The 15,743-nt window shown below is 37.1% G+C and overlaps 1 protein-coding gene across 6 annotated transcripts in view; it reads right to left on the bottom strand.

Annotated features, from left to right (window-relative positions):
* Positions 1 to 15,743, bottom strand: part of SUGCT (succinyl-CoA:glutarate-CoA transferase) — a 327,347-nt gene that overhangs the window by 45,158 nt on the left and 266,446 nt on the right. For 4 of the 6 annotated variants that reach the window (XM_063405257.1, XM_063405287.1, XM_063405307.1 and 1 more), the window contains one exon: positions 8,737 to 8,800. The exons of 1 other annotated variant lie outside the window; for it this stretch is intronic. In XM_063405257.1, the coding sequence (XP_063261327.1) occupies positions 8,737 to 8,800 (64 nt within the window). Of the gene's footprint in view, positions 1 to 8,736; positions 8,801 to 15,743 lie in introns of those variants that run through there. One more of the 6 variants, XM_063405296.1, reaches the window with a different exon arrangement.

Here is a 15,743-nt window from a genome sequence, read left to right as displayed (position 1 = left end):
AAACAAGGATTCTGTGTTTTCTTAGGGAATTCTGTTCTATACCTTAACAGACTGTGTCAGGAAGATTTTTCTAATCCAGTCTCAACCCAATCCCTAGTGCTTCAACAGACCTTGGATTAAACTGGTTCACATCTATTCTGTCTTGGTTTAAACCTCTTACACACTGTTAGGATTGACAAGCTAGTTTTATTTGCCTAAAAAAAGTTTATGTTTAGCAAAAAAAAAAGTCAACATTTGAATCAAAATTGGTGACTGATAGCAGGTAAATAATAGTCCCATAAAAAAATAAATGGACTGTCTAGTCATAAAACATTCAGAAAAATTCTTGGGAATTTCCTTCTCTCCCAGAAATCACAAAAGAATTCCAGAATAATTAGCAAAATGGCAGAGGGCAAAAGAGGTGGCAGCAACAATTTATTTTTGATAGCCCAAATTAAGGCATCCATTAGAACATCCAAGACTCAGGTTAAAATCACCAGGTTTTGATTCTGATGCAATATGGCATTAATTTCTGAGCTGGACTTTACTAGAAAGAATGGTAAGTACAAGGAAGAGGGGCAAAAATAATTTCAAGTTCACAGTGACTAAAAGGACTTAAATATTCCCTACTTCAGGAGCTATAGATAAATTTACTAACATACAACTGGTACCCACTATTTACTGGTGGTTGGCTCTTAATCAACTGAACAACTAAGTTAACTGTATAAGACTTATTTTGCCCCTTATTTCTATCCAATAATTATTTTCATAAACTACAAGGAAAAATAGCAACAATTTTCACAAAATATAAACATTACAATTTGGGAAAAAATATAATTAATTGTGAGTTTTATTATCTCAATCTTTTGTATGAAGAAGTGAGAAACATAACTTCATGGGCTAAGAGACATTCCCAAAGTCAGTCAGGAAGTTTGTGATGCACTCTACACAACTGCAGTTTTTCCTGTATATCTACAGTACACAGACTTCAATAAAAAAGACAAAGTTACAAAACTGTAACTGCACTGTGTTTACACAAAGGACCTGAAAAGATATGGGCTATTTACCCTGCATAGTTTATCAAAAAGTTATCTAGATAAAATTTTGGTCATGGAAGTGCTTTCATGGTAAAAAAAGTATTTAAACCTCATGAAAGATACAAAAGAGTACAGTTTCTCTATTAAACTGGAGATCATGTATTTTTTAACAATTAAATTAATCAGGCCTTTAAAGACAGATGTAGATATTTGGTGAATTTTCCATCTCTTGAGGACTTCTGAAAAAGACTATAGTCAAACATACGTGAAAGAGTTACATTGATGAGATCCTATGGTCAATGTGACAAAAAGGCAAAACACTTGAGCTAATGGCCAGTCCTGACCACAAAATTGTTCAGTCTAGATTCACAGAAAACAGGCTAAGTCCAATCACTCTTACCATTGATGGGAAGGCAGGGCTTGGGTCAAGATGATACGGAGGAAACACAAATGAGAATAAGTCTACTCAGTGTCCTAGGGATTAAGTAAAATTGTCTAAATGTTTAAAACATATTTTTACATTTAATGAAACCAACTCTTTCTTAACTGACAGTAGATTCCTTTTCCTGTCCAGTAATTATTAAAGATCATAAAGATATATGAAAAATTTATAGGTGTTGAAGTAATTTGGCTGTTTTACAACACACTCGAGGCATGCACACATATCTTTACAATCACACACCCTGAACTATGTGAGCACCTGGCTGTGCTTGTTACAGAGTGAGAGTTAAGAAGCTACTTTCTAAGTTATTGTTATTTATAAAGAAAGAAGTGGGAAAAACATTCATACAGAAGAAAAAAACACATCATTTCAGACATTGAATTCTAGGACAATGACATTGGTGGGAAATTCATTAGTTTATTTGGCTATTCAGTCAATGCTTCAGCTTTGACCCCCCCCTCCCTGCCCCCACCATGTGACAGCAACGAGTTACTCTTGAGTTAACTCTCCATCAGAATTATGTCCAGTTTAAAGAAAATCCTAGTATAGCTTAAGATACATGCAGGAAAATATAAAGAAAATATTCTCCAGGAACTAGAAGTATAATTACCAATCAACATTCAATATTTCAACCACAACTTGACTTATTATCTATAGAGCACAAAAATGTCCCCACTTTTCCTCTGAAAAATTTTTATTTTTCCTCCCTATATAGCCGTGCCAGATCCTGGAAAAAAAAATACATGATGCAAGAAAAACAACTTTGCCAGATCCTAAGGACCAACAAAGAAACCTAGGGTCTGATGAGAAGAAGAGTCTGGCTCAGAGACCTTGAACAGCAGTTCTGGAGAGCCATTGCTTGTGTGACACAGTCAGTACTGGTCCCAGTCAGTACTGCTACTCAGTTCCTTTGAGACTGATGGAAAAGTCTTCCACTATTTCTTAATTCCCTCCAACAGCTGAAGTCCCAGAACTAGGTAAGGAACAGCTGCCTTTTCTTCCTAAAAATAACTTTAAAAGTATTAACTGTGGCACTAAGACCATTCCAGAAGGTATAACAAATTTTAAAATACATGGTAGAGAAATATTGTGGAAATATATGACAGAGGAGCAAAAATATTAAAAGGTTTTTTTATTTGTGTTTTACTTCAAAATGATTCTTAAAAGATTCCAAATTAAAGCATCATTCATTAAAAAGATGTGCTGGTCTTTCTACATAATCAAGAAGCCAATAACATATTCCTGGGCATTCCCACCATCTCTTTTCTGCCTTTGCAATCAGTATGAATATAATGTTTATATATTTATTAAATTTTTTAAAGTATTATGAGGACAGCTAGGTGAGATGTCATACATTATTTGTGTAAGTTCCTGTAATGATCATGGACTCTTCAAAACTTAAATCAGCTCTGTGAATGTAAAAGACATAAATAGCCAGCCCTGATCACTAAAAAAAGTGAATGAAGTAACAGTAATGCTGGTGAAGCTGTTTGTCTCCAATGTACCATAAATAGTGAAGTGAAATTAAAATTTTTCAATCAACATTGGTTATGCACATGCATGCACGCACACCCACAGACACACACACACACACACACATACACATATGAAAGAACACCTGATGAGAAGCAGACAGGATCAGAACTTCAAGCAAAGGATCTTGAAAAAATTGTTGAGATTTTTTATGCTGTTGTTCTTACATTGAATGATCTCCTAACAGCAGGAAATAATGGATTGGAGTACAGACTTCCTTAATTTCCTGCAAACTTCCTCCATGTGGAAGTCACGTTTCTCTGCTTTATATCTGGTCCTACTGAAGCTTCCTCTACTACACTTAGATTAAATGGTCAAAAAATATAGCATGTATCACTCACAGACCTATTTGCTGCCTGTATTGAAATGCTCTGACCAAAAACACATCACTGTTGCTTCCTTAACTATAACTAGTTGTTGTTATGGTTTTTGGATAGCACAGGAATAACAACATGATTCTCTATGATGGTAAAGATGAAAGCCAATTTTATTCTTCTAAATTCTACTTTTATAGAGTAGTTCAGTACAAAGAGCATGATTGGTTATTCAGCGTCTACACCCTTTTGTAAACATTTCTTTCCAGTAAACATATTGGAAAAACACCACCTGTGGATGGTTTCTCACTTCCCAAGGTTTGTTTGAATTCCTCCTGTAGATTTCTCAGGCTAACATGAGAAAGTTGCTCATCTGCCTTTCACACAGACATTGGCATAGCCTAAAGCCTAAGTTCAGACCAATGTCAGGCCCACAACTAGTCTTCCACATACATGAAGAAAACAGGTATAAATACATACATAACAAATAGAAATAAATATTTTAAATAACAGAGTTTTCCCAAGAAATTCCTTCCCTGAGGAATCTAAGTAGTTTTCAGCTATTAACCAAGATCCAAAAAACTGCAAACAATTACTTTGGTAAGACACAGAGTGATTTGTCCAAGGTTAAGGAAGAAATCTGTGGCACAATAGGGAAGTCCTATTAGATTTCTTGCCTCCTTGTCTTATTTTTTTAAACCATTCTTCTAAGAGATTGATAGCAATTAGTCTCCATGGAACATGACACATTTAATGAATCATACAACAGGAAAAGCCTACCTCTGAAAAAAAAATCCTTCCTGTTTCAGTAGTATATTTGTAATGCACAGTGACAGGAGAAGACCGGAAAAAGGGACATTTCTCCTGAGTGGGTTGATTAATTAACTTAACTTGCCTGAATTCAGTCCAAGAAATCTATGTCAAGAAGGAATCCTGTACTATTTTTCCTAACTGATCTTGGAGTCCCCCAAACACTTTATCTCAAGAGCACAGAAGGAAATTATGAAACCAGGTATGAAATTGGCCTTTCTGAGCAATAAAGTCATCCTTGATGCACATCACGGGCCAAAGGACAGGCATTGTGTTTATCAACTCAGGAAATGGGGATGAGAAGAACATATAACATAAACATTATCAAAACTAAGAATATTTGTTTTGTCTGGAAGAGGTGATTCACACAATTTCTACAGTTATATTGTTTCCTGTTTGATCAGAGATGATTTCAAAGTCTAGGCTTATCTAGGCAAATCCCCAGTTTCCTAAGGCTTGGAAGGGGGTCAGAAATGAAACTTAGTTCACAAAGGTTCCTGCTAGATAACAAAATTCTAAAAATGTTAGTTTCTTAGGGACAGCTGAATACACTGTAGTTTTTTCATTAAAAAAATAATATTACAAATACTGTTTTGACTTTAAAAAACAACCGTCAACCTTTAAAAGTCAACATTAGAGACTAGATAATGCAGAAGCTGGCAGTATTATTATCTGAGTTTACTAAACCATATAAATGGACTGTAATTGAAAAGGTTTGGGAAAGACTGTATCGCATCCATTAGCTTTTTCTATGTAATCAATACAGGTTGGGAGTACCCATTGTGCCCATACCAGCACTCAGAATACTCAGTGGCTTCCAGAAATCCACATGCTACCACTCTTTGTAAAAGTTCATTACTTGTTGGCAAAGTAGTTCAAGACTAACCCAGATGCTAAAACATCTCGAAATTTTGTCCCCTTACTTACCTGTAGTGTCTCTGTGCCATCCAGTATCATCTGCAATCTGGCACTGAATAAAATATTATTTTTTGTCTCCAAGAGTACTTTCTGTGCTCTACATTTCTCATTTGATTAAAGTGTGCCATTTCTCCTTCAGATCTCTGTGGAAAGGGCTAAGCACAACAGAGCTGAGGAAGAATTACTAATGTTATCACAGAATAAGAACATAATCGAAGTTGGAAAGGACTTCAGGAGGATTCCACCCTTATTTGGATAAAGTCAGAGTCATGTCCTAGGTCAGATCAGGTTGCCCCTGGCTTTACTTAGTTGCTCCTTGAAAATGTCTAAGAACATAGTATGCAGATCTCTCTGGGCAACTTCCTCCACTGCCTGGCTGCTGTCATGATGAAAAAGATTTTCATGATATACAGGCTGAACCTCTTTTGTCTGTCATCCTTCCACCATGCACTACTATGAAGAACGCAGTTTTTCACATTGTTAATCTTTCTGTAGGTCCTGGAGGGCTTCTGACAGGCTCCCCTGAGGCTGCCTTTTCCCCTGGCTCTACATTTCCAGCTGAGGTGCTCCAGCTTCTGATAATCTCTGGAGCACTGCCCTGAACTAAAAATGATTTAGTCGTCTTCAGGTACAGAAACAGAAAAGATTGATTAGTTCAGCCCTACAATCAGATGAACCATTTCTGGCAAGAATGACTCAAACAGGGCTCTCTCACAGTCTTGCACATTCTATGTAAGATATGTCAAGTGTATGTATATGTCAGTTCTAGAATAACATAATGACATGAATATATGGATTTATATAGGTGAAACATTACCCTAATGAAATCACTGAACTACCACAGAACCACATTTTTCTTCAGAATGCTCTCACAGTCTTTTATAGAGTCACTCTTAGTCAGTGACAATTAACTCTCTTTTTCACATTCATTCTTCAAGCTGAGATATCTTGATACTAGTAACAGCAATGCAATGTATTTGTATATAGACATTTTTCATGAATACTTGAAACAAGAGATATCAAAATGCAAGATCTCTTTCTTTGCTACCATAATGATACATTCTGAAAAGAAAAATTAGTAGAAAAATGTTTTTGTAGTACAACTTCTCCCGCTCCCTTTTCACCAGTACCCTATAATGCACTTATCAGCACACAGTATACCTTAGGCTGGGAATCACAAAAACCACAAGGGGGAAAGGCGAGGAAGGAACCAAATTCAATAACTGTATCAAAAGATACTTAAGCAAAGGAGGAGTATTAACTACCAAGTCCAACATTACAAACGTAGCCTATATTAATGTCTATGGCAAAATCTCTCAATTTCAAGCTTCACAATCTACAATGGAGGATTCATACACAGATTTGAATTGACTCTCAAACTGGGGACATGCCTGCAGAAGGACTACTGCAAATCAATATGCTAGACACAGAGGCCACTTGTGATACTTGGAGCTGAAATCTGCCAGCATACTTCACTTAATAAGTGCCTGTCACTGGACTCACAACTTTACTTGGCAGCAAAAGTCAGACCTCTGTCAAGAGCCTCAAGTGTGATGTCCCATTCAATTACTAAAGAACATATTAAAATCTGGCTTATATGGTTAAGAAATAACAGCAATCTATTTTTATTTTGGGATTAGAATCTCCCTAGTCTCTTTAAAGAAAAACATTTTCAGCTTATTCACTTTCAACATTCACATTAATAACTTAATTTCCCTTAATAAGCAATCCTGAGACAGAAACTGAGAGCTTAGAAAACATGTTCTCTACCAAATACAAGATATTAAAATATAACCACACTAAAAAAAAACCCAAGCATTTTTAACTGTCATTGAGAAGAAATTATCTGCTGTAGGCTTTCTTTGCACACTTTTCCCTGTACTCTTCAGATATATCCTTGAGCAGGACAAATCCAGGGTAATTCTACTCTATGATCAACAGTGGCCAAATTCACTTTAGTTTTGGGACAGAGTAATGCACTGTCTTTCCAGTGATATCCATAGATCCATTCTGCTCACACTGAATGAGTGTTCTTCCCCGTCTCCTCCCCTGTCTATCCCCTCCTTATCCTCCCATGCCAGGAAAGGAAGGAATTCTACTTTTCCTGCTCAAATATCCAATAATTATTTCAGCCATCTGTTTCAATACAAGAAACTCTTCATAGAAGTCCATCTAAATGGCAAACCATTAGAGACTAAGATGATTTATTTTAGTTTACTGCAGTGTCTATTACTAGTTTAATAAAATAAAAAATAACTAATGATTTGGGAAGTACTATGGCTTACCTATGTAAAAACTCGCTCTCTTGCAAATACATTCTATCGCTGCTGACAGACATTAGAACATTCCTTTCATCTCTTTCCTCTTCTTGCAGTTTAAGCTATCCCCTTAAGGAGTATTTGCTTTCTCTAAGATAGATTATAAATTGTATGCAACATGAAAACCTTACACACTTCCTCTACCATCTGTAGGCTCTTATTTCTACTTCTTAAAAAAGAATTAAGTCAAAAACCTTTTATTTGTCTTTTCATTTTTGGTAAATAAACCAGGATTACTTTTCTGTAGGAAAATTTTAAAAATTCCTCTTTCCAGATATGTGCATCTAAATTAGAGAAGCATTTTTTTAATACAGTCAACCAAAAATTCAAATCTAGTGAGACCAAATGTGGAATGTGAACTGTCATAGAGCAAATACGGACCATACACATCCACACACATAAACATGCCCTCTATTCATGAAGAAAACATGATCTAATATGGGATTGGTTTCTTTCAAATAATTCTTTCTGCATCCCAGTGTGATTCCAGGATGTGCAAATTAAGAAAAAATTTATGGGTCAAATTCTTCTTAACACTACATGTGCTCAAGTCAGCTGAAATTGATGACAACTGGATGCAGTGTGAGACGGTGGAACTGGCACAGAAAATCCCAATGTAAGGACAAGTTCTTGTAAAAATAGACATGACAATGCCTTGAATGAAGGAAGAAACAATTCTCAATGTGGCTGAGGAGAAAGAAAAGCAGAGAGAAGCAGAAAAATTGACCCAATTGCTAACAGGTTATCAGATGAGGATCAATTATCAAAACCAAACCAACTGCAAGAATCTGTATGTTCATAAGGGCTCTGGTTGAACCTAACCCCATTACATAGCTAAGTCTAATGGGAGGAAAGCTATACTAGTTCCTGATCCATTTAGAGCTGTAAAGAGGAGAGACTAGTTTATTACTTTCATACATACTTCTGTATTCTTTGGAAGTACAAAATAGTTATTTAAGACTTCATTTTGGCAGAGTTTCATTAAGTCTTCAGTACAAATTTCCCTCCTCTTTTTTTAAATTTTTTCTTTTAAACAGAAATATCACTAAAAGAAGCCTGGGTAACTTGAAAAATCAAACTAAATCAAAAACAGATTCACATATTTATGTAGATGATTTAGCAGTAACGTTTCTAGCAGTGGGAGTTTGCAAATATTATCAAATTCATGTTCATGTTATGACAACTGACCAATGGAAACCAGAAGCTATTCTGATACATATTTTAACCCATTTTTCTGCCACTGGAGTGACTACGAGCACAAATGTCAGTCTGGTTAAACTTTTATTTGAGTGACATGTGAAATGTGTCATGTTCCAGCTGAGTTCCAGAACCACGCAGGATGTCATGTAGCATTTAATTTAGCAAAAGAGGATTAAACATCTAACCTGGAACAGCTATCTTCCCAGCTGTTGGATGATTCATTTCCATCACAAGTCCATTGTGCAGTACCTAGGAAAACAAAACAAAACAAACAAAACATGTATGTACTATAAAATACAATCAGTTCCTAAACCCAAGAGGGGAAAATTATTATGTTCTTTCACAGACTCTCTGAAAATACAAGGAGCTACAACACAACACAAGTATTCTGCTTAATGTGTAAAATGAAAGCTTTGATGTTTGACACTATTTATTTATGCAGCTAAATAAATGCTTCACTAAGGCTGCACATACTTTTGGTCTAACATACCTTTAAGCTCTTATAGTCATCATCAAACATAAGGAACTGAGCTGCAAGCATCTTACGATTTCAACCACCAACAGACAACTGGTAGCAACACAGAATGACTATTAAAACCTTCACACCCTTTCATATTAACCTGCAATATGTTCTAAAGGCCTATACATAAACTATGTCCTCTTGTTTGTTTTTGCACTGTTAATTTTGAGCTTGTGGTGGATCATACTGCAAAATGCTGTCTTAGTAGCTTTTACAAACACTTTGGAAAGATTAAATCATTTTGGTAATTTTTCTGTTCTTTTGAGTGGGTATGCCATGCTTCAGGCCCTGTGTATATCTATATGGGATGATTATTCCTCACAATCTTCAGATCCTTTTTATTAACCTTAGCCAGAAAACAATGTGTGATACCAAAATTGTCAAGTAACAGAGAAAAATATATCCATACAAGCAAACTCACTGCTCTTGTTTATACAATTCTGCATCCAAAGCCACTAAACAATATTTATAATTTCTTTACCTATTATTCTTGTAACAGTTACCCTAATCATATAATCAGAATTATTAAAAATAAATAAATAGCCACCCACTAGGCAATTATTTTCATGTCCAATGTAACAAGTCTAGAATGTCTTGCCAAATGTATCAGCTATAGAAAATGAAACACAGGAAAAGCCTTTTAAGTGATCATTTAATGTATCTATCTATTCACCTTGCACCATGAACAACACTAGCAACCTTGACTATCAAGTCAAGTTTGGTCTAATTAATCTTTAAAATTTCAAGTTAATAAGATGAGAATTTTCTTAAGTAGTTTGCACCTTATTCTGCATTTATTACGAGATTTTTTTGTCCTAATACATAATCTGTCTATTAAACATCTTTATTCCTGACTTTTCCCCAACTGAACACTGAAAACAAGTCACTATCATCTTTATAACATTCTTTGATGTACTGGAAGATTGTAATCACATCCTCCCTCAGTCTGCTCTTTTCTAGACTAAACAAAACTAATTCCTTTAACCATTCTTTCCAGGTCAAATCTTGTGAACCTTTTATCTGTGTAGAATAGCCTACTTAAAAAATCCCCATTCCTGAACAGGTGGTGTCAAAAGGTCAGGTCAGCTTTCTCTTAGCTTGTGGGGGGAACCTATTAAGCTGACATTTAGAAATCCAGATATTTCTGATAATAGATGCTGGTGGAACAATGTCTCTTCACTGGTCTAATTGCTTGGCAGTATACCAAATCATTAGCTCTATTTGTCTTTCAGAAGGTTAAAGGCAATTTTGGTAGACATTCAAATGAGACATCCAGATTTTTTTTCCCAAATGACAGAATTAGAAAATCTAACTGCTTGTTTTAATTCATATTTAGAATCTTCCCATTCATGCCCTTAATAAAACAGTATTGGAAGTTTAGCCTCGTTTCTCCACAACCTACTAACACGAGCTTGTTTTATGTGTTTAACTGATTATTTGGGACCCGAATGCAAGAAAACACACTCATTTGAACTTGAAATCCACAGCACACTCAGGTGAAAAAGCAGTTCTATAGAAGGCAAGTTAAAGCATGTACCTTAAAGTGGATTAATTTGGTTAAAGGAAACCATACAAATTGTCCAGCAACTACTCAGGGCTCCAAAATAATCATGTTTTTCTCTGTTCTGAGTCTCTAAATTGTTATTCTCATAAGACAGATCTAAGTTGCTTTTAAAATAAGGGTGTTTTTTGTTGAAGTCAAATTCCAGATCACTTTTCTTAATAGAATGAACTACAAAACCACTGAAGTATCTTTGAGGATCACCACTGCTCCTTTTAATAGAATTTCTTAAGATGCAGTCAAGCTTCCTTATTATTTTCATTATTAGTACAGTGTTAAACATCCCTCTCAGATATTTTCTTTACTCAAAAACACTGAAATTTCTATTAATCTTATTTTCTACAGTAATTAAGCCTATATTGATATACACAGTTCCAACTTTTCTTTTGAAGACAACAATCACCAAGCAATTACTGGTCAACAACTATGGGTTTTTTTCTCTAAATCAGCAACACTGTTTAAAAAAACTGTGTCATTTCCCATTCCATGCATTCCACTATTAGGATTTCCAAAAACAATTTGGAAGAAAAAAAACTTCACCAACTTCTTAAAAAACATGAAGGATTACTGCATTGTAGCCTTGGGAGAATGCAACATTCACATCCGTTATCATCAAAGACAAGGAAGGAAAGGACCAGAGGAAAAAGTAAGACACACTCAATGGTTTTCTCCTCCATTGTCTTGTATAGCTGAAACGGTCATGATATTTCTGATGTGGTAGAGCCCTCTACTGTGTCTGTATTCACCTGAGCTCATACTAAGGAATTGATGAACCAGGAGAATCATGTAAAAGATGATGGCAATCAATAGATCACTTTTTTCCCCCCCATTTGGCTTATTTTTCAGGGCAGAAATACTATGTGATCTGTTACCACATGAGATTTTTTGAATCAAATAATGTTTAGGAGGCATTTTACACTGAGATCACTTCAAAGAAATCAGAAGTACAGTCTTCAGTCATTCAGTACAAACTTTTTAATATGTATTAAAAAGTAAACAGTGTAAAGAGTGTGGCCAGCAGGACTACGGAAATGATTCTTCCCTTGTGCTCAGCACTGGTGAGGCTGCACCTTGAGTGCTGCGTCCAGTTCTGTGCCCCTCAATTTAGGAAGGACATTGAGGTACTGGAACAAATCTGGAGAAGGGCAACAAGGCTGATGAAGGCTCTGGAGTACAAGCCCTGTGAGGAGCAGCTTGAGTGAGGTGGGACTGTCAACTCTGAAGATAAGAACACTCAGGTGAGACCTATAACTATCTGAAAAGAGGATGCAGTCAGGTGAGGGTTGGCCTCTTCTCCCAGGCAACCAATGACAGGAGAAGAGGACAGTCTTAAGCTGCTTCAGGGGAGGTTCAGATTGGACATTGGGATGTATTTCCTCAAAGAAAGGGTGATTAGATATTGACATGGGCTGCCCAGAAGGTGGGGGAGCCACTGTCCCTGGAGGTGTTCAAGGAAAGACTGAACCTGATATTGTTGACATGATGGTCTTTGAACTTATGATCTCAGAGGTCTTTTTCAACCTAATGGATTAGGTTGTGATACCTGTGATACCTGTGATATCATTTTATTTTATTCCAAATACAGACATAATTTCAACTCCGATGACGCATGTAACTAACCACCCATGACAACACAGTTTCCTCTTAAAACTGCCAGGAAAGTTTCAAGTCTATCTATTTCAATTCAACCTAAGGTAAACTTCCAAATCCCAATCAAAGGGGGTATTGGAATCAGAAACATATCAAACATTGTAGTTCCCACCTCCCTCTCCCTGATACAAATTTTAAAAATTCTATTTAATGTGGAGCTATGCACTCAAAATATGCATTTGTACAGGTACTATTCTTTCACAGATTCATCTAGAGTTTAGTGAAAAAGATTTTCAGAGCCACAAAGGAAATGATGTAACCATTTTCTCCATATGTTTGTAGCCACAAGATAGCTGGCTGTTGGTAAATGTAATTACTACTTGTGCCTCCAAACCACAAAAAAGTAATAATAGTCTTCCCTGTACATGCTGAACATAGAGCAATGGCCATAATCACCCCCTGAAGAAGTAACAGCACGTGTTGTGAAGAAAATGTCATACTGGCATTGCATCCCACATCCTAAAAGCACCCTTTCCAAATAAAAACATTTCAAGTAATTTGAAATTTGGAAAGGATATTAAATATATCCCCATCTGATGCCTGGTTCTGCTTGGTCTTATATTTCCAGAATGTTGCTGCACAACAGAATGGTTTGCATGTCAGCATGTTTCCCCTCCACTTTTTTTCAAAAGCATAAATGCAAGTATATTCAAGTTCTGTTGCAAAGTTTGTCTTTCATCACTAATAACTTTACTATTCTTCTTTCCAAATACTTTCTAATATGCAGGGATCACCTGGAGAAGGTATTAGCTCTCTACTATATCTAAGTATTGTATTAACAAATCACATCTATCTCCACTTTACCTTCATCTATCTCTCATATTTGAAGTTTCTTACCATTTCATGAGACAGGACATAATTAGTAATTCGTTGTTTCTTAACAAATTTTTGAATTAATAAAATCTGGCTTTGTTGTTTCCAATTGCCTATTAATTTACCTCTTTTCTCCCTGTCCTGGGGTGACAGGATATTTTCATGCTTTGTATTCCAAATCGTGTTTCTGTTCCCATGTTCTCAATTTGTTTTGTCTATAGCTGAGCCCCTCCCCCGGCTGCTTGCTTTTAGCTTACTTGCTGCTAACTTTAAGCTGCTTTGCTAGCTTTGCTCTCTTACTTTCTGCTTTTTGCTTGCTTTTTGCCATTTTTCTGCTTTTGTCTTTCCCCTTCTTTCCTTCCTCCCTTCCCTAAAGACATCAGACCTGCTTCGAGCCCTGATTCGAGAACATCAAGAAAAAACCCCCCAGAGTCTGCACCTGAGAGAAGCTTTGGCACCCTCCCCAGCAGAGACTGCTCACCCTCTCTTAAACTAGTGAAAACGTCTGTTGTCATCTCAGACTGTTTTTCTTGTGCTAAAAAGTGTTTTTTCATTGTTTCTCAATAAACAAGTTTTTTCCACTTTTCCTCTAAAGAAATTCCTCCCGAACCCAGTAGTGAGAGAGAGAGTTGTAGAGATTTTCCCCTAAATTTGTCCTAAACTAAGACATTTTTGGTGGCCCGTACAGGGGAGACGATCATACAAAGTGGAAAAAACTTTATTCTAATAATATTTTAGTTTCTGTTGTTTTGTGGGCATATTGGTATGTCTCTTTTTGAAGGTATAATGTCATTTGGAGTGAAAGCCTGCCTCTATTTCTGGTCATTAGGGTTCTTTGAAGTTTTAATACCTTTGTGGTCCCTAGGTTTATTCTCTTATCCAGCAATAGCTCCGATATTGTCCCTGATGCATAGCTTTTGTAACCGTGGGGCATTAACCAGAATATTTATCGGGCTGGGCTTGGTTGTGATGATTTGCAAGAGGTTTATAAATATGTTGCTATCGGTTCCAGGAATGTATAGTTCATGGTTGTGGTTGTGTACTCAGTTTGTTAGGGGAGAAGCAGGGGAGGAGGCTTTTCAGCCTTTGCTTTCCTTCTTCTCCTCCGAATTGTTTACATCTCTATTAGAAAATGTTTAGTCCTCCCTGACTGCCAAAGACACAATCTTTCTAGTATTTAATTTAGTAAGCTTTCTTTATACTGTCTGCAGTTTATATAAGATGAAAGCTGAGATTTCTAGAGGGGCTGGTGAGACTCGTGATTTAGGACTTAAACCAAGGGTGAAGAATTCTGAGTGGCGTGGGAAATGGGAGGATATGGGCCAAATTTTAAAGGAGTTTTCTGATCCTGTAGTCTGGGACTTCCCATCTGAACAAATTCAGAACCCAGCTGAGGTGGTAAAGTATCTGAAAGAGAGGTGCCATGGTAACACTAAGGAGGAAAGGATCATTGCAGTGAGCTGGGCCCTGGCACATGCTTATCGCACCCTGCTAGATACTGTAGGGCAGCAGACAGAGGAAAGGGAACAGGGAGATAAATTAGTTACTGTCCCAGTCACTCAGGCTGCAGTAAACATCCCAGGCTCCAGGCCAGTAGTTAAACCAGACAGTAAGCCCCAACCAATGGCTGTTGCTGCAAATACAAAAGGTGGAAAGTGTAAAGCAAAACTGACCGAAGAGTAGAAGATGATGATGATCCAAGAGAAGGACCATCACCAAAATCAGAGACCACACCAAGTAGCACAGATTCCAGAGCCAATATTGATTCCTTCTCCCTGAAAAACCTTCAAAGCCTAAAGAAAGATTATAGGCGACAGCCCGATGAGTCTATAATTAGTTGGCTAGTCCGCCTTTGGGATGCAGCAGGGGAGGCTACCATTCTAGATGGCACTAAAGCAAGGCATTTAAGATCCCTGTCACATGATCCTGTCATCGACCAAGGCATGATGAGGAGGGCTAGCCCTCACAGCCTCTGGGAACAGGTCCTGGACAGCGTAGCACAAAGATACCTGTGTGCAGATGACCTCTATATTCAGCAGACACAGTAGAAGACCATAGAACAAGAGATCCAACGCCTGAGGGAGATGGCAGTGGTAGAGATCATTTTTTCAGATGATATAACAACTAGGAATCCGGACTTCGTACCGTGCACACCTGTAATGTGGAGGAAACTTGTGCGCCTTGGGCCACCTGAATACGCTTCTGCTCTAGCAATAATGAAGCGGGATGAGGTATATGAGACTGTGCTCGATATGGCAAAGAAGCTTCGGGCATATGCGGATGCTGTACATGGCCCGACTCATGCCAGAATTGCAGCTGTGGAAACACGACTGCAGAAATTAGAAGACAAAATAGAGGAAAGTCGTAAGAAACTTAGGGAAGAGATTAAGGAGGACCTCCTCCAAATCTCAGCTGTACAAATTAGAAGCCCTAGTATCCAACGCAGACGTTCCTCTGTTAGAGAGAGAAAGTACACCCCACGAGCTGAGTTGTAGTTCTTCCTACGTAAGTCTAGAAAAAACATGAAGAGATGAGATGAGAAGCCTACTGCTGCTCTAACACAACGGGTGCGTGAATTGAAAGAAAGTAAGAAAAAGGAAGCAGCTCCAGTTGCCCGTAGTCAAACTGTCAGGCATAATGATGATGAT

Source organism: Prinia subflava, chromosome 1, assembly GCF_021018805.1.
Source record: "Prinia subflava isolate CZ2003 ecotype Zambia chromosome 1, Cam_Psub_1.2, whole genome shotgun sequence".
In the NCBI taxonomy this organism is placed as follows: Eukaryota; Metazoa; Chordata; class Aves; order Passeriformes; family Cisticolidae; genus Prinia; species Prinia subflava.
The sequence above is the reverse complement of the archived record's forward strand: the minus strand, read 5'-3'. Positions and strand labels throughout refer to the sequence as shown.